Source organism: Harmonia axyridis, chromosome 1 (assembly GCF_914767665.1).
Source record: "Harmonia axyridis chromosome 1, icHarAxyr1.1, whole genome shotgun sequence".
In the NCBI taxonomy this organism is placed as follows: Eukaryota; Metazoa; Arthropoda; class Insecta; order Coleoptera; family Coccinellidae; genus Harmonia; species Harmonia axyridis.
The window spans coordinates 35,835,323-35,855,774 of NC_059501.1; the positions used below are offsets into that span (position 1 = coordinate 35,835,323).

At 33.6% G+C, this 20,452-nt stretch overlaps 2 protein-coding genes across 6 annotated transcripts in view; both read right to left on the reverse strand.

Moving 5' to 3' along the window:
* Nucleotides 1–7,631, reverse strand: part of LOC123670811 — a 137,874-nt gene extending 130,243 nt beyond the window's left edge. For 4 of the 5 annotated variants that reach the window (XM_045604373.1, XM_045604371.1, XM_045604372.1 and 1 more), the window contains exon 1: nt 7,199–7,631. In XM_045604373.1, the coding sequence (XP_045460329.1) occupies nt 7,199–7,270 (72 nt within the window). In that variant the 5' untranslated portion in view covers nt 7,271–7,631. The remainder of the gene's footprint in view (nt 1–7,198) is intronic. The other variant, XM_045604370.1, reaches the window with a different exon arrangement.
* A 3,026-nt stretch (nt 7,632–10,657) lies between these two features.
* Nucleotides 10,658–20,452, reverse strand: part of LOC123686606 (CCR4-NOT transcription complex subunit 10) — a 28,028-nt gene continuing 18,233 nt past the window's right edge. The window contains exons 6-13 of the mRNA XM_045626840.1: nt 20,022–20,128; nt 18,950–19,098; nt 15,058–15,245; nt 14,824–14,948; nt 12,478–12,801; nt 12,243–12,421; nt 10,883–11,077; nt 10,658–10,826 (exon numbers count right to left, since the gene is read on the reverse strand). Of these exons, the coding sequence (XP_045482796.1) occupies nt 10,768–10,826; nt 10,883–11,077; nt 12,243–12,421; nt 12,478–12,801; nt 14,824–14,948; nt 15,058–15,245; nt 18,950–19,098; nt 20,022–20,128 (1,326 nt within the window). The 3' untranslated portion in view covers nt 10,658–10,767. The remainder of the gene's footprint in view (nt 10,827–10,882; nt 11,078–12,242; nt 12,422–12,477; nt 12,802–14,823; nt 14,949–15,057; nt 15,246–18,949; nt 19,099–20,021; nt 20,129–20,452) is intronic.

Sequence of the window (20,452 nt, forward strand, 5' to 3'; positions counted from 1 at the left end):
GGCATTCATTGAAAATTGAATACATCAGCAGTTACATTAAACTCAGTATTAAATGGAACACCTTGTATATAACTGATATTTCACTTATAAATAAGTCCATATGTGTTTTAAATTTTATCTTCATAAGACAACATTATGTTACCTAAAATATACACTGTGTCCGTGAAGTATGGAACAAATTCATTTTTAGCTAAACAGACCATTTTAAGAAATAATCCTGAAAACGTCGATTTTTGATTTTAATTTACCGTATTTTAAAATAATAATCTAATATACAGGGTGAATTACTTTCGAGTAATGACGTCACCGTCATTTTTTTTAAATGCAACACCCCCATTTTGTCTCAATTTTCCGATCATTCTAGCTGAGCTGATTCCAAAAATGTATCACATGTTGATTCCAATTGGTACCGGGTGGACAAAAATACAATAGTTTTGTGTGTGCTCATAAGGTAACGCGTAACATTCTTTATTAGTTAAATTAACAATATTATCAAAAATACTTATTGTCTAGCGGCAATAATCAAATAAAGACATTTCACAAAAAATTAGACGACTATGTTTTTTTTTTTTAGTCGATGAGTAATAATTTCTTTATTCTGTCTGCTAGACCACAAACAAGTTTGGAAACAGCTCATTATTTTTAATCTGAAAATATAACAAACTACAGAGTCTTACATTCAAACCAATTGCCGCTAGACAATAAGTATTTTTGATAATATTGTTAATTTAACTAATACGGAATGTTACGGGTTACTTTATGAGCACACACCAAACTATTGTATTTTTGTCCACCCTGTACCAATTGGAATCAACATGTGATACATTTTTGGAATCAGCTCAGGTAATCGGAAAATTGAGACGAAATGGGGGTGTTCCATTTAAAAAAATGACGGTGACGTCATTACTCGAAAGTAATTCACCCTGTTGGCCTGTTTATTAGATTATTATTTTAAAATACGGTAAATTAAAATAAAAAATCGACGTGTTTCAGGATCATTTCTTAAAATGGTCTGTTTAGCTAAAAATGAATTTGTTCCATACTTTACGGACATAGTGTATATAAATGTTGGTATCTGAAATCGGTCCAGAGACCTTAGAAATTGGAATGTAACATTTCAACAAGTAGTAACCGTCGACCGACAAAATTATTAATCCTAGTAACCTAATAATGAAATTGACTTAGCGGTACTCACAAAAAAGTTTTAATTTTGTTTATTCATGTGTGCCGGTTAATTAACAAGAAAATAGCATCTGTTTAATTTACTGCAAAACGGTAATATCCCATGGATGATTACCAACCAAGTACGAAATTTAAATTTTTCTAATATCATAATGAAGTTATAAAATAGGTGCTTAAGGTTTTATAGCTTGATTTTTATATTTATAGGATATAAAATTAATATATGTAATCCACTCTATTTCATTCTCGATTTCATTCAATGCTTTATCGACCATTAATCCTTAAAACTAAGTAATATGGAGAAATAATATCTGAATATATTAATCACAGAACTTTGTTAGTGTAGTAGTTTTTATTATACGTAAATCACATTCATTATCATATACATCCTGGATAATTCGTCATAGAATTCAAGTTGAATCAGGTTTTGATTGAACCAAACTTTTCTCAACAATGGTGATTCGACTCGAAAACTGTTCGTCTGTTCTTTAAAATTTGTACGTTTCTTCCAATCCGAGTTACAATCTTCGAACTACTCCAGACGTCTGTCATAAACCATGGGCGCACGCTTTTTGAACCCTAGGGTTGAAAATAATATTTACGCGATTGTATTGAACTCCAATGTCGATTCTATTAGATAAATAACGACATGACTAGCTTTTGTTGTCGCATCATTAATGCTATTATGTTATTCTACTGTATTATAATTTTATTATTCTATTCTCGACATGTAATACACTAGCAAGGAACATCATCAACTATGATGACATGATCGTTGCATTAAATTATAAATGCAGGAAAGTGTTTGAGATGAACTTGAAAATGTCTTGTCTGAAGAGTAGTAATGACATTGTTAAAATTGATCACAGAATGTAGAGGAAATTAAATTGGTTAATCTTACCTAGTACATTTCTTATTCTTATTTTGTATTCAGTTGTGTGACGGTCTTTTGGGTACGAAATTATAATCTTCGGTACTCGACGTATCATTACCGACTGTAAAAGTAACATGCCAATTGAAAAACCTCCGATCTACCATAGTAAAACACACTTTTTTTTTGGCAAAATTCGATTTTATTATTCAACATAGTTGCCTTCGAGGCGATATAGCGATTGATGCGATTATAGCAATCTTACAACTTTTCGATACCATTTTTTTTAGTATGATTTGTCTTTCGCTTCAAGATAGACCTTTGTTTCGGCGATTACTTCTTCATTGGCGCTAAATTTCTTTCCAGCAAGGAGGTCTTAGCACAGGAAAAAGTTGCTGGGGGCCAGATCTGGCGAATGAGGTGGATGCAGAAGCAATTCGAAGACAAATTCATGCAATTTTGCCATTGTTTTCATTAATTTGCGACACGGCGCATTGTCTTCATGAACAGCTCCTTTTTTTCTTCAAATGGGGCCGTTTTTTAACGCTTTGATCCTTTAAACGATCCAATAACGCTATATAATAATCGCTGTTGATGGTCCGGCTCTTTTGGAGGTAATCAATGAATATTATACCTTGCGCATCCCAGAATACTGATGCCAAAACCTTGCCAGCTGACTGTTGTGTTTTCCTATCTTTGGATTCGGTTCATCGTGGGCAGTCTACTCAGCTGACTTTAGATTGGACTCCGGAGTGAATTGATCGAGCCATGTTTCATCCATTGACACATATCGACGAAAAAATTCAGGTTTATTGCACTTAAACAGCTTCAAACACTGCTAAGAATTTTTAACAGGTTATTGTCTGCAATCTCGATCAACCTCACTTTACGGTCATTCGAAATTATTTTGTGAACTTTTTTGATTTTTTCGTCGGTGGTAGCCTCTTTTGGGCGTCCACTGCGTTCGCCGTCTTCAGTGCTCATTTCACCACGGTTAAACTTAGCATAACAATCAATGATGGTTGATTTTCCTGGTGCAGACCCCGGAAACTCGTAATCAAGCCAAGATTTTGCTTCAACTGTATGTTTTCCCTTCAAGAAGAAACATTTTATCAGCACACGAAATTTTTTTTTCATCTTTTTTCAAATAACAAAAGTAGCTACACTCACAACGCAATATCTCACAAACTAATGGTAGGACTGCTGTCAAATTTTCACAAGTATCGTTTGGAGGTTGGTACTAATTAATAATCATATGGATTTAATACTAGCACCGCTATCTGTGCATCAGACCGGTGACTTTTCAATTGGAAAATGAGTGGAGGAATAGTATATTTGATCGCAAAATCTTCAGTTTTTTCAACAAGTGCCACTAGGGATTCACGGCTTGGCTTGATATTCAAGCTTCTCGGCTCAAGCTCAAGCCAAACGACCAAATTGCCACGCGGTAGAACGTTTACTATTGTGACTCGTATTTAGAGCAATTAAAGTGACCAAATCGACACATATTATACTATTTCGATAGACGATCAACTAACATACTGGGAGTTATTCAAAAGTACTGGTAAGACAATAAATTCCCTACTCTATAATAAATTTCTGGGAACTTTAAAAACCCTTCAATATTAAAAATATTCTGGCCTACTTTAAGTGACTTTGAATATACATTATCCGAATAAAGAAATCAGTCACACAATGACCTAAAACCGAATAAAAATATTCATTTCAAGAATAACTGTGCGTAGCTGCAGCCAATGAAAGTAATTAAAGCGACACCCGGCGGAACGGGAACTATTTTAGCCAATAGAAACAACCAAATCGACACATTCTAGCTCCAGAGACTACCCGCTACTAAATATCGGGGTTTTTGTAAGTATTGTCAGGCAATACAGTCCCTGGTCCCAAATGAATTGCTGGAAACTTGGACAACCCTCGTATAATCGAAATATTCTAGTTTCCTCCGAGTGACTTTGGATATACTATACTGAAATCGATTGATAACTGTTGAACCAAGATTAAACGAATGAGTAGGCAAACAATGAAGTTCGCTTATGTATAATCTGACGAAACCTGTAATTTGCATGCAAGTTCCAAAAATTGTAAGGCGAATGAATGAGTATTTTAAATACAAATCGATAGAGGAACAAGCCACCATACGTCTTCTATTGTTTCACGTTTCAGTCGACAAGAATGCGTGGTTACTAGATATTCAATTAATAGAATACTGTTCTTTTCGCTGAGGCGAAGTAGACTATATTATTATTCAAATCATGGAACTCGTCAGTTGTTGAAGTTGTTGAACAATTAATGCATTATGAATTCAAGGAATCAAGTTTGGAATGACATATTTGGTTCTCCTCTACTCGCATAGTTCTGTCTCACAAGGAGGCTGTAAGAAAAACAACGGTAGATAATAGTTATTTATGTACTACGGGTATCAAGTAGATGTTATGTCTCAAGGAAGGCGACTTGCAAACCCGAGGGCTTCTGGTCAGAATAATTCTCTGAGTGATTGTACATCGCTCGAGGGGTTGATTACTGCATCCACAAATTTAAAAATTCAATTCAATTCACCATAGTTCATATATTTATTTTCTATGAAAGAAAAACTTCTAATGCAAACATGGGGGAAATGGAAGAAAATTGTAAATTTCAAGTAAGTTTTGCAAAAAAGCCAAAAAGGCAGTAGAAATATTATTGCCAAAAAGATCGCGAAAATGACAAAGAGTACCAAAATTTGAGAAGTGGGTGGCATAAAATGTTGATTACCATAAGTTGGCCGAATACTTGAAGCAAGGATGGAAAGGATAATAACCAAAAAAGTCCAACGATCTAGTTATAGAGAGATGTTCTGAAATTTATTTATGAGGCACCGAATGACGTTTTCAATGTATAAATGCTAGTAACTTACGTCGAAGTTAAAAAGTTAGTTCTTTTGGAAAATGTATCAGCGACAAAAATCGATAAGCGAAAATCGAAATATCTGGCTTTATGGCTTATGCGATCATGAAAGATATTAAAGTCACAGTCTTCGTCGAACATCAGCACCTCTTCTAGTGAAAGCTTGAGCCAGTAAGACTTCAATGAAATGTCATGGTGGTTGGAAAACTGCTGTTGCTGAAGGATATATTCGAGGATATATTATAGAAGACACTCGAGAAGACAGTATACCGAGCAGTATATCTTCAATAAATGTGGTCTCAAGAATGCTTGCAGCGAGGCTTGCAGGCATACCCTCATCGTCTGGTTTTTTCTGAAGGTTTTTATTCACACAAAGTTGGTAACCAAACAATGAAACAATAATTCGTGTTCGCGGGATCCTTCAGAAGTGCCAATTTCATATGAATTCCAATACAAAATGATGATAGTCATCATAATTTGTTATAATTTACTCAATAAAACTTATTAAATAGATATAAAAATTATTTCTCTCTTTATATTAAGCTCGATATTAAGTATGCCCAAGGACCATGAAGTATTTAGATAGAGATTAAGATCATGTCCAAGGGCAAAATAACCAACGGGTCATGGTTGAAGAAATGCCAAAGATATAAGAAGGCAGGGATATTTGTGCGGAATATGGCAAGATGACGCAGAATTCCTTTTTTTCAATTTACAATCAAAAGAAATAGACAAATTTTGAATGCAAAATGTTCTTCCACAATTTGATGACGATATAAATAAGTATAACGGCATATAATAATACATACTTATATTACGAAAATGAAAAGATCGAATAATGCATTCATTATTTTTAAATCTCGTTTTGTTTTCCCAAGAAAATGTATCCAGAACGTGTTAAAAAAACATTGCAATAGAAGAATCAGGTAATTTTCTATTTTATGGTTTTCTATAGATCAGGAAGTTTTGACTTCAGTTTGTGTTGAGAAAACTATATTATACATCGAAGCAAAATCTACATGCGATATTCAGTGAATAAATTACATGAGTGCGAATTTGAACAAGGGCACAACCGAGGGCAGAACTCCTGACTCAGGTTTCAGGTACCAAATTTCATTATTATTATTATTATATGAATCCAATCGATATCACGATTGAGAGTCCTGGATTATCAGAACCTCAAGATGAAAGGATCGATACCGAATAAGAGCCGACTCGAAATTCAAGAAAAGCCTCGAGAAAAGCTCTTCTTCAGATTTCAATTAGGTAGCTTCTTTCAGTTTTTATTGAAATCACAGTCATATTGTACCTAGGTACATAATTGCCGACGAGCGATTATAAATCCAAGGATGACGATTTGTTCTTGGTATTTATGTGAGAAGGTTCCGATAGTTTTTGACATTTTTGTAATCATTCCACCGGTCAGCTCTTTGATGACACTCTATACCCATTATCTTCACAATTTTTTATTGATCTTCTTAATTTAATTTGTAATGCTGTAACGACCTAAAACTGCGCTTTCGAAGATACCTAATTGGAGTTATATTCATCTTTATATAGTAATTTTCCCTGATAAAGGCATTATATAATATATTATGCAGCTAGCATATATTCATCCTGGTGTGAAAGGTCATGAATTATTTAAAAAAATTGGCGCCAGGGATATAAAGATACGATATTGTAACGATTTTCGATCTCTTATTCTTGGTATAGATATTCATATCGTCAATTAATTTTAAAGTTTGGAGTTTTATGAAGTTTCATACCTAGTTATCATTATCAAGCTCACTAATAAATTGCATGACATCTGTTGATGTTGGTCTATACTTACATTGCCAAAATATTCATTTCATCAAATTCAGTTCTAATCTAACCATAGTAGAAAATTTTTTCCTCTAATTTCCTTATTTTTTCTGGTGAAGATTTTCATTTTCTCTCAGATTTGCCTCCAGTTTGAGTTGTATAAATTTATCTTTTTAAAGGATATCCATTGGAGGACTACTTTCAATCGAATTTTAATTTTACTAAGCTACTATATAACAAGAATTTTTTTTCAATTTTCAAACTGTATGTTGAAAATTCACCTCGATAATTTATTATCGGAGCGGCTACAGAACGTCTATACGGATCCACACATGAAAATTAGTGAACGATTTAATTATTGGATCATTACTTACATAGTGTGAGTGATCCCTCGAATATTATTTATCTATTATTTACAAAATGAGATAATGACTATCATACCTTCATATCCTGTATAATTTGGTGAAAAAGGCCACCAAGGGCTCCATTCTCCCTTTCTATATGAGACTCCATAGCTAAGTATTTCCTCAACCACTGCACAAAACACGTTATGTCTTTAATTGTAACATTGGCCTTTCAAGACAAAATACATCACATATAAACACTCACTTAAAATCTCATATGAAATGATGTCCTTTTAAAAGGGGGTTACAACGGGAAATATAACTCAAACCTAATGTCAGTGAGAGAAAACCGAGACGTATGTTGATTCTTCCTAAAACTCAACTAGCATTATTCATAAGTTCAACGATTTCTCAATCAAACAATCACTTTTTAGTCAGAAGAAAATAAAGATGAACCGAAGTAAACAAACATCCACCATTACAACAGCCGTCAGTGTGTTTTCTATTATTACAAAACCTCTAATCCCCCCTCTCCGCGAATAGACTCGGGCACCGAAAATTCAATCTTCTCGGCAGTATTTCTTTCATGGCGACATCTAGGTTTGATATATGAAACTATAAGTTGGAAGTTGGGTCTACTGGAGATTTGCTCTACAATCTACATGCTTATCACTTAGGGTGCCTACTCTTGATTTAATAAGAACGCATCGCATGCACACAAAAACGACTGAAAATCGTGAAGGTAGAAGAAGCAACCCTAACAACGAAGTCCTTATTAGGAATTTTAAATATCAATGACCTGAAATTTCACATTTATTCCGCAGACATTGTATAACAGAAATTATATTCTCAGTGGACATTGATTTAAATTATGAAGTTTTATCAATCAGATAGAATGGGGAAATTTAAATTTATGAAATGTGGTCTTAGATTTAGCAGGTATTCCAAAAAAAATTAAACGCTCACATTTTATTGTCTCAAACGCTAGGTTTTTGAATGTGCAGACTTCAAATATTGAAATTCAATAAAAACGGTTGCTATACCATAAATATGCGAGTACCTCTTCATTCAAGAGTTTGAAGAATGAAATTTAAAAAAATTAAGATTGATGAAATTGGCTATTCATTATAAATTTTCAAAGCGATAGAGCAAAATTGTGGCGGTCGTTCCACGAACATCTCAGAGAAAACACATTTGTAATGAAGCAAACATTTGAAGTAAAAAGTACTTTGATTAATATGGCGATCTATAGTGGTGAAGCATCTACTTGAATAGTATATTCTTTTTAGCGTATTTCATACCTACCAGGTCCAACTTAGAATTTTTGGTAAATTTTGTCCACTATACTTACATCAGAAAAATGTTATTTTTGATTACTTCCAAGAACCAATAATGGGCAATTTTTGAACAGAAAGCAAAAAAAAATTCATCACACGATACAAAAAATAAGAATTTTTACATAAAATTAATACAGAATAATCAATCTCATTTAAATTGTACCCATCCTTGGTACAGGAAGACTCTCGTCGCTCCAAATGATCTTGTTAAAAAATTCTGGATCTGCATGATGTTTTCCAAAATTTGCCGGCAAAATTGAATTTCGTTGAGGTGAATAATTATGCGAGTAATATTTTCGCACGTAAACAATTGCCATTGTTCACTAAGTAATGCAACATCGAAGATTTCTTAACAGAATTGACAAACTTGATTTTGTCAGAAAGGTACCCATTTGGAATTTGGATAAAAACAGCCATATCTTTTTTCTTTGAATAACAAATGACTTGTGTGATACCTCTTTGAAATCACTATAAAATAGACAATTTATTGGTGTAATGTGCAGCAGTAGCTTGGTACATTTTTTTTCCACTACGATGGGCTCAACTTCATAAACAAAATAATCCACTACCAAAATTTCCAATAAAAATATTTCTCATAGCCCCCCTTTAAAATTTTTGGAGGATGTTTTCAATGTAACTGTAAAATCATTCTTCAGCAATATTTTACTGAAAAAATTAACCAGAAAGATGTAAAATTGTACCAACCGTAAGGGCAAAACTATTAAAAGGGGCAAAAATTCATTATTTTCAAAAAAAAAAAATATCTCGAAAACGGTAAGACTTATAATGGGAATTTTGTCATAGCAGGTGGGTTATCCTTTGATCTACATTCTCCCTCGGTTTGACGTGGTCTTTACGGGACATCCTGTATATGTCGCCGAGCTATGGAAGGAAAAATAGTGAGTGAACATCGAAGTATCTGATCCAGCAACCCTCCGCATCATGAAAATAGAAGTGAATAGCTTTCTGCCCAAGCCAGATATGTGGTTTTTCCAGATCAAATTGAACTGAAATTTGAGAGATGCTCCTTCACTAGTCTTGGTAAAAATCATACCCGCTTTTGTTTCATTCTCATAAGTAATCTGATTAGCCGAGAACCAATTTTGTGCACTCCTCATACATTTTTCGTTTTTTTAAGTAAATGTTTTCTGGAGGCTACTCTGTTCATAAATGAGGAGTCACCTGCATAGCTGCACACTACATCCGCTGGTGTATGTTTTCGAATACGTAAAATGAAAAAGATCGGTCCAAGAATAGATCCCTGAGGAATATCCAACATCAACTTTTCACATATCCGAAATGTACTCATTCATTTTCACGGCTTGGTATCTACCATATAGTTATGAGCGAAATAAGTGCTTTACCTCTTCATCCGAAGTGTTTGAGCTTTTCCAAAAGTACCTATATCATGGACCATCCATAAACACGGGTACGGTCGATCAGAAAAACGTATGCAGCTTTGTGAATGCGGAGGGTGGAACATCCGTTACTGTGAGTATGCTAACAAGAGACAAAGATTTGCAGAAAAAGGGGAAAGTCTCCTTTTCCATCGAATTGAATTTTCACCGTTCTTACAGATTGATATTACATCCAATGATACCGACTTGCCAGTACTGTTTAGCATAAGGATTTGTCCTAATGGTTCGCGTTGATAAAGTCTCCAGAATATGCCTATGAACGGTTCTATAGTTTCAAGTCGCATCAATGAACGAGAGCTCAAAAGCTTCACGTCATTGCTTTTTGCTAATTTTTTACATAGTAGGTACGTGTTCCGATTTATTGAAATGATTTTGCTTGATGTCATTGTGATCTTCAAAACAATAAAGATTAGATGTTCGTTTCAAAAAATTTATGATAATAGTTATTCATGTGACAAGAATATAAGATATTGTATTGCACGCGCGATATCTTTTGAATTAACATACAGAATATCAGTTACTTTACTATAGACAAGAAGGTTGTAAAGATTTAGTATGAATGGACAAGGAGTGTAATATGTTCTATAAATAATGATTGAAATGAGATTAATCGGTATTGTGTATTAGCCTGTAAGTACTTTTTTGCACGCCGATCAACAAAAATTGTTCATGAATTTTTTCAAAAAAAGCTTCCATCTGATAGTTGTAGGTACTGATCAAAAATGACACATTTTTACCCTCACGCTAATGACAATCATTTCATTTGAGAAAACAATTTTATTTAATATAAATAAGAAACCATTGAAAAAATCATTATAAGTTATATTTGTAATATTTTGCTATTTCAGTTGATAAAAAATTTACAAATTTAAAATTGAAGTTAGACAAAAACAATACATTCAATTAAAATGTCATCCATTATAAGGATTTATATACTGTTTGATGAATGTTTTAGCAGAGTCTAGGTGTCCTGAAACAAAGTTATTATCATGTTAAGAAAGAAATTTATTTTATAAGACAACCTACCTAATTTTAGTTGGATGTATATTATCAACATTATCATATGAATTGGGTATTTGCCTTCAGGAAGTGCTCTTTGATTACCACATATTTGCTGCAGAAGTGAATGCGCTTGATCAAATTGTCCTCTTATAGCTTTTGCAACAGCTAAATTATACATCATGATGATATGGACTGTTTCGATATCCCTAGGAAACCAATCTGGAAAGAAAAGGGTAGAAATGGGTTAACATTCTTAGCTTGTAACTCAGAGTTTCAATTTCATTGGATATTAAGTTTTTCTTTTCCTTTTCAAAACTTAAAATCCGTCTGACCCGCACAGATTTCAGTTATATTAGCTGAAAATAAATTGTTATATTAAAGTGGTTCAATTGTGTCCAAATTTGGATGAACCTTTACTTCAAGCAGATCTCTATTGTTGAAAACAAGTAAATAAATGTATTTGTGCAAAACTAACTTCTTTTAGTCAGTTCAGCGTTCAGCAAAAAGATCGGTAGCATAAGTAGCTCCGCTGCAGATAGGTATCAGTTTGCTAACGTTAGAATTCTCTGCTGGACGGGTTGCTCCTTTTCTTGACAGCAATAGGTTCTGTGGGTCTCCTACTATTTTCTTCTTCAATATATGGGATATTTATTCAGAGTAATATTTCAGAATGTTAATAAACGTATATGTTTTAGTTTCCATTATTGCTTCATTTGAAATTTAAATTTCGTCCAAAATCACCGTCTCTAATGTCAGTTACTCAACATGTTACCAAACAGAAGTATAAAAACTTCGCTTCCAAAAATGGCGACCGCTCCGTAGAGGAAACTGTTAGAATGCGTTCAGCCAAGGGCGGTCCTAAACTTAAATTTGGGGGGGGGGGTCGCCATTATGGGCTTCTAGTTTTTTGATGAGACCATTTCGTACATTGTCTGCTTGAAACGCATAATAAGTGTTAGGTGGTTCCATTTGGGGGGGAGGGGTGCATGACCCCCTTGACCCCCCCCTGGGACCGCGGTTTCCATCAGCAGAAAATTCATAGAATATTGACAACTGTTCCTCAGCTGTTGAGTCTGCTGAACGCGCCCATTAATGACATAAATAATAAATTTATTTCCAATGGATAAATCTGAATCAAAAAAGAATTTTTCAATAAAATTTCGGATCCAAAACCGTGATAAAATTATATTATGATTACTGTTCTTAAAAAACTGCTTCAATCATAGGGTTGAATACATATTGAACATAGAATACGTGATAAACAATCATCAATTTCGTATATTTTAGAGACAGGTTATCTGATAAAGCTGTCACAAAAAAATGCATAATATTTGATGGTCAACAAAAATTTACAAATATTACTTGAGTTAAATGAAGAACTTACTGATAGGAGGATTCGTTCGTACTTCATCCTTTTCTTCTGCCTCACTGTCCACATCTTTTTTTTCTGGAGGCAGTTCAAAACTGAAATCTTTAACATTGTTAGGATTCAGATGGTCAATAGCCTCTGTCATTTTATTCAATAATACCAAACATTCTGCGGCATAAAGATGACCCAATAACCTAAGATAGAACATTAGGATTAAACATCTTTTATGCGATTTCCAAGCTCCTCTTACTTGTGGATGGAGGACAATCTTGGTTGCGCAAGCAAATTCTCAGCATGTTCTAAGGCAACAATGTAGTCTCCCAAACACAAAGACACAAATGTACTTGCTACCAAAATGGCGTTTTTCAACTCTGCATTTCCGTCCGAGTCTAGAGGAGAGGAAGGAGCTGGCCCGAAAGTTGGAGTGGGGGCAGGGTGTCTTACACCAGGCTTTACATAGACCGGCTGAGGTGTGGTATCAGATTCTGATGGAATTAAGATTAAGGAATTCCTGAGACAGATTGATGCGAATTCTAATGTTGGAATGGGTACTGCATACGATTGACCTTCCGTGCTGAAAATATAATATTCGCATATCACCAACTACACCTTTTCCAATTGTAATTCAGAAAGCGTAAAAATTTAATTCAGAAAAGCAATTTGAATTCCGGAATATGGAAATTGTAATTCAGAATATGAAGTTATTATTCAGTAAAGGTAATTTGTATTTCAGAATATCAATATGTAATTCAGAAACTGTAATTTGTATTTCAGAATAGCAGTATGTAATTCAGAAAAGGAAAAATTGTTTGCAGAAAATATAAACTGAAATTTAGATGTGATAATTTGAAATTCAGAAATAGGAAATTGAAATTGAGAATTGGTTACATGTATTTCAGAATTAATAAAATTATTAATGAATAAGGGTCGTCGCGGCTCAGTTAGCCTTTCCTGAACTACGTCCAAATTGATCTTTTGTTCTTAAACCAAGCTAATCATACCCATGGAGACTGTAGATACTGGTAACGAAGCCGACGACATCCTTAGGAGCCTTCATGTGTATCCAGGACTGACTTTTCCATATGAAAGGTTTTTAGGTCAACCCCGGACATTTGCACACTATGTGTTCGACTGTTTCTACCTCATTTCCACACTTCCACACTTACCCAAGCGTTACAAAAGGCATATGCACAGACAATGTCTTATTGTCTTGTCAGCAGACGAGCAGACGCCTCATTACCCGAAGCTCAGCTTATGGAAGCTTCAAGAGCTTCCTGGTGTTGAGCTTTTGGTATAGGTCCGTGAAAGGAGTGTTCGTCCAAAGAGTAATTCTATTGTTCAACTCCCATTGTTAAACCGTTGCCTCATATTGGTCTTTTCCAAATACCCAGAAAGGCTTAAGACCAACAGGTCTTAACCTTGATGCTTTTTTCGCAAGTTCATCGGTATTTTCGTTTCCTCCAATACCACAATACCCCGGTAGCCATATCTATTAAATACCTGTGTTGCATATTGTACTAGTACCTTATATTCGGTACTGTCCTGAATTACATATCACATCATCTGAAATTGAATCGATAACTTCTGAAATACAATTTTCCTTTTCTGAAATTGAATTCACTATTCTGAATTACAACTTTGATTTTCGGAATTCCAACTTCCTACTCTGAATTTCAATTGTGTTTTTCTGAAATCCGATTTCTCTTTTCTCAGTTATCCTATTCTGAAATACATGTTTCCTCATCTCAAATTAAACTTTAATTTTCAGAATTACAATTGGAAAAGGTGTAAAATACTTCCCAATAACACTACAGTTTCACATTATGGTTTTTCTTTTACTGTGTCATAATTATGAATATCATCAATTCTTTGATGGCTGGTATTATTTCATTTGCTACCTATATTAAATTATCAAAAATATGTAACTCCAAAATTATTGGGACTGAACTATTGCGATAATTCAAAAATGAACATTCAGTATCATCATAGCAATATGTTTTGAGTTATAAATAATCTATATAAAAAGTATTCTAAAAAATGACACTGTCAATTAATCAATAACATCATTGTGATTAATAAGATTTTTATTAAATAAAATTGAGAAATAGGTTATGGGTTACTTAGCTTCATGAGCGGATGTTATGCTTTCGCGCCAGATTTAAATTGAATAGAAAAAGGGGTATAATTTGTCTCAAAACTTTCCGAACCTACCCTGAAAATTTCGAGTCTATGTCTTTCCTTTTTAGTTATCATTTTCAGGACCGGACGAACATAATCGAATTTGAGAACGGTTTCATCAGCGAGATCACAAAATCAAAGAATTACAAACATTGTGACAAAAATATATACATCTGTTAGTTGAACGAGCTTTCAAAATTCAATAACAAAAAAATAATAGTTGAAAGCCCTCTAATATAATTGGTTTCATCAAAGAGTGATTAATTATTGTCTCTGAAATGAAACTACTTATTTCTACTCAAAATAGAAATCTGATATTTAGTTCTGTGAAGAATGGTTCACACCCTTTGAAATCATGATCAGCCTCTGTATGTCAATGAATTATAATACCTATATTATTAAATAAAAAATATCCTACCTATATTTTTGATCATTCGATACACGTGTCGGTAAAACGTATTTCATATTGTCCATGGTTTGGCCGATTCTGGATATACACATTTTCTTTTGAAATTGTGTAGAATCAAAGTCTACCCTATTATTCTGAAAATGAAATGTTCGTTTAGAAAATCAAGATCTAGACATGTTCGTTTAGAAAATCAAGATCTAGACATCTTCGCACGTCAAATACAACAAAAATAGCCATCCTTACTGGTTTATGTAATTTTATGCAGCATTCAGCTATCCTCAACCACAACCTAGAGTTTCGATGGTACCTCCTGACAGCTATTATCAAAGCGTCAAAAGCTTCCGAATATCTTCCAGCATGTAGGAGAGCTATGCCTAAGTTGTAAGTGAGCTCATGAAATTTAGAACCACCAAGAGTATGTAAAGGTTTATCTGAAAAACAAACGAAAAAATATTATATTTGGAAATGATTCATCATAACTAATACATTCATGAATTGAATAATATGTTGATGGGGTGTGTAAATTATTTCCTAAAGCCCATTTTATACTGTTGCAGCCTAGAAACTGATGCTTGACGTGCCTTGATCAGTGTGTACTATAGCTTGGTTTATTCTCATCTATCGTACAACATTTTTATGGTAATTGTTCTCACTAGGATAGAGTATTTGTAGCTCAAAAAAGAATAATTTATTTGCTTTTTAACTTTATATTATTGGTTTCTTGTAGAACAATAGCCAAATCATTATTGATGATTCCTTCGTTTTATATTTTTATATGGCGATGTATGACAGGGTTAGCTTGCATAAGTTTGACAGGTTGGGGGACACTCAGTATAAAACAAGAAACTTTCACACGTTGCTTGTTCTAATACACCGTACTTCTTCAATCATAAAATCACTTCAATATGCGACTGTAGTCGTCTTAAATAAGCTTCCTTCCAGTTTGAAAACTTTGCCAATAAAAAAAATTAAATAAGCCTTAGGAAATAACTCTTTGATATTTTTTTTAGTTCCTTTTTGTTTTTTTTTCTAGTTAATGTTTTGTATTGTCGTCAATTATCAATTGTTATTGCGCGTATTTCATTATTGTCATATACGTATATTTAAGTATTCTACATTTGGTTTTATGTAGAATAATATACAGGGTGGCCATTTGATTACGAAACAGACGAGATTACAGACGAAATAAAGTTTTTCGATAGAAATGCTCGGACAGGTCGATTTCTGTTTCGAGGGGGACAACTTAAGATGTAGGTTACGGACGCATAGCGCTTCAACCCTTGCTACTACAACCATCACCCCCAAATTTTGAATAGGGAAGATGGGGTGAGTGATACCTCATTTGAAAGGTATTTTTATACTGATTTCAGCACAGTAATTGTTTTTTCATTTTATGCATTAGTTCTTGAAATATTCTTAACTAAGTATTTGAAAATGAAGTGGTGTTTTCATGGCACTTGTAGTAATCGACATTTTGAGCTTCAAAACAACCATGACTGTGGCTTCCTTCCTAACTAACTAACGCATGAATATTTCGAGAACTAATGCATAAAATGAAAAAACAATTACTGTGCTGAAATCAATATAATAATACCTTTAAATTGAGGTATCACTCACCCCATCTTCCCTATTCAAAAATTGGGGGTGGGGGTTGTAGCAGCAAGGGTTGAAGCGATATGCGTCCGTAACCTACATCTTAAGTTGTCCCCCTCGAAACAGAAATCGACTTGTCCGAGCATTTCTATCGAAAAACTTTATTTCGTCTGTAATCTCGTCTGTTTCGTTTTCAAATGGCCACCCTGTATAACAGACTGGAGACTATATGCATAAGTTTTATATGCCTTACAAAAAATAAAGATTATTATTTTTATTATGAATTAACATTCAGTCACAATATCTGTACGATAAGGTTCCACTCGCTGATGACGAATTCATCCTGAAATTTGATTATGCCCGTCTGTTCGGCCTTTTGGTCGTTTGAACTATTGAAAGGAAGGAACTAGAAACTTTACGTGTAGGTTTGAATCTTGAATGCCGCGGTTGAGTTCGTTAACAGGTGTATAAAACACAGATGTAGTATGAATACGCTTACCACTCCGAGATATTCAAGTTTTCGTAAACGTAAAGGCCGAATTCGAAGATAGGTTATATTTTTATCTAGAAAATAGTGGACAATTTCTCATTATTCCTGTTTTATTGCAACTCTTGCTATCAAATAACTATTCTACTCTTCTTTATTTTTCGAAAGTTCTACTAACAAAAAAGGGTTAAGTGTATGACATCCAGGGCCCCCGCAAGGGACATCAACGCCCGCGTGCGGAACATATTTTGGCGCCCCTTAAAGGGGGGAGGTGGAGAAAAGTACTACTGTATAATCGGAATTTTTTTTTTGAAGTTTTGTTGAGAATTTAGTGTAGAATGGTTGAAAATCTATCAGCAACCTTCATTGCCTTAAGAACTTTATGGTGTTATTTGTAACATAATACATTTCAAATGTGTTTCAAAACTTGAGCTGTATTCTTCTATAAATTATTCATAAAGGCATAAACATTTAATTAGGATCAATCCAGAAATTGAATGGATGTTTTTCTAGATTTGGCTGCTGAATATTCTTTTATATTATCAATCAATCAATTTTATCGAGTATCTCTTGCTCTATATCTAAGATTGCCAATCCAGAAAATCTTTCTTAAGACATGGTAAACTTCAAATAGTTTTTAAAAATTTTCAATTTAGTGAATGATCTCTCACCAGAAGCAACAGACACAGGACACAGGTAAAGTGAGAAGGATTCTTGAGGCAATACTAAGATTCGGTAGAGAAAAAGTTAGATTATTTTCAAAAATATATATTAGAATTTCAAGAGAATTTTCGCTTCAGATAATGAAAACAATCTTAGGGCTTTTATCTCGTTGAATAAATCATTTTCTTTCAAGTCAGTCTCTTTTTTTCCTGTCATCAGTTAGCTTTTGTTGAAGAGCATGACAGCATTTCAATAGATATTTGTTATTTAATTTAAGAATATCACAAATAAAACAAAAAACGTTAACGTTATCTACTATTAAAGGAACTTAGTGTTTGATCAATTATTTTCTAGAAGAAATTTATTTTAAAAGCGATTTTTGGATCTTCCGTCTGTTCATAATCGAACAATTTTGGTTTATACTTTCGTCTTACAGTATATAATGGAGAAAAACCTTGATCTATCTCAAGAACAGCCGCTAGTTTTCCAGCTCCCGCAAGTTTTTCCTCGAGAACATTATCATCCCTAATTTTTGAAATGATCAACTAAATTCTTCAAATGGTTTTGGCACACTTTAATGTCAATCGCTACACTTTGCATCATGTTGCTTACAATATTAATCTGGAATGAAACATCATAAGAAATTATGACACTTCAAATAAATTTAAAAGAATGAATATTTAATAAAAGAGAACTTGCTTTATGTCTAGTTTTTATGTTAATAGTATCATTTTCTGCTATTTCTAAAAGGCTATCACATATTTGAATAAAATGAAACTTTAGCATCAATTCTACTTGACCATCTAGTAGGGGTTTTAGACGTAACTGAGGATCATGCTTTTTTATAACATTCCAATCTTTTTGTGGATGAAGACAAATATATATAAAGTTCTTTTACAATATCAAAAGAGTCCACTGTTTTAATTGAAACCTTAGCAGCATCATTTTCAGTTGAATTTAAGCTGTGTGCAGCACATAGCGCAAAAAATGCCCTAGGATTAGCATCGAGTATGCGTTTTTGTAAACCAATATCTGGCTATTTCATGCCGATTGAGACGTTCGGAAACTTGTATAAATTGCAAGAAAGAAGTTTGGAAAAAAAAATTGTTGAAAAATTTGAAAAATTTTGAAAATTTTCGAAAACCTTTGGTCCATCGGTTCTTCATGCGCTCTATAAGAGGGTCATCACAGGGTTGAAGCAAATTGATTGGAACCAACCATATAAAATATCCTCATCGAAACAAAGTTTATCTCTTTTCGCATTTTTCTGATTCTGCCCTCATGCAGAATGGAGAATTAAGGGTGGTCACTTTTCAAATTGACACACTGCATATTGTTATTTGATAATAGCATAAATATTACGGAAGTTTTGTGAACATTATTACATATTACCTTGTTCGTTTTTGATTGATTCCTGGATTTTCATATCTTCCTTCAAAGCTGTTTGGTAGTAAATACAAGCTAGGTGATGTTTTCCTTGAGCGTGGTGTATCACACCCATATTATTGTTGAACAGAACAATTGAAGATTCTCCTTGTTTACTGTGAAATAAGAAATGATTTGTTTTATCGGTTTACGGACTGACTTATCAAGACATTTATTAACAAATTTTATACACATTTTTTTGGAAAGAAAATTCTTTTCTAAATGCCAAAAACTGATCTATGAAAACACGTATCTGTCAGTGCCTCAGAGTAATAAACTATTGGCAGTGCGATTACTATGATATATTTTGGAAGAATAAAAAAAAAATTATACCGTAAAGGCTTTGTCAAACAGAAAGACCGACACGGACTATGGTGGTCAAATAGGACGAGAAACTATCGTCAAATCAATGTGAATTTTTCCTTCTACAACTTATCATATTCAGCAGCTCGTCTGACGAAAAAGAATTGCCTGTTTTGCTATCTATCTACATATCTACAACTCAAGAAAAATTAACCGGTGACAATTTGTTCATTAGGCTACCGCCTAGTCCTTTCAGTCGGCACTGTAAAGGCTGTTAAAAAAGTACTGAAGCTAGACTTATTAGAGTTTGGAAGTTGAATGTCATCAGTTTGAAAATTTTTGGATTTTCGAAAAGAAAAATAATATTTATTAAGAAGCGCATAATGGAAACACCCTTTAACTGAAACTGATGCCATTTTATCAATAAAACTCTGAAATTCATCATCATCAGCTTAAAATTGTTGTTCCAAATACACACTCAAATTCTCGAATCAAATTTCTTTTCATATATCCTTCTCCCATCATTCACATTTCTCATGATATGATCAGCTGGAAATTTTGCACGAAGCTCAAAATTGTTATTTCATATCAACACCCAGAAATTTTAATGACGGCATTAAATTAATTAACGTTCCTGCGACTGGAAGTTAATCTCCTATGATGTTGATATCTATATCTGACATATTTTTAGTTCTGAAGAAATCCAGTAAATAAGAGGGTTTGAAATGTTTCTTACCTATAATTCAAAATTTGTGGTGGTATCAACGAGAGAGTTTTGAGTGCTTTCTGAAATTGCCCAGATAGATATTGCTGATTAGCGTTGAGGAATAGAGCATCCACTTTCTGGAAAGAGAAATGAATCTAAAATGAAGACAGTGCAATTTCAAGATGAAAGCTCAATTAAACACGAATTAGTCCATTCATTTAATTTCAGACATGACCTCAATCAAATTGTCCGCATATTTTCGGAATCACATTCAGGCTTCTGACGATAAAAAGTCTGGTTATTTCAACACAATTTTTTTTGAATGATCCAATCCAATTTGGAACACTAGTCAAGATCGGATTATCGATAACTCAAACTTGACTCTCTGATTGGCCTGTCAAGTTGTCAAGTTCAGTATTTTCAGATTTGTGTATGTGACGGTTCAACTTCATATACAAGGT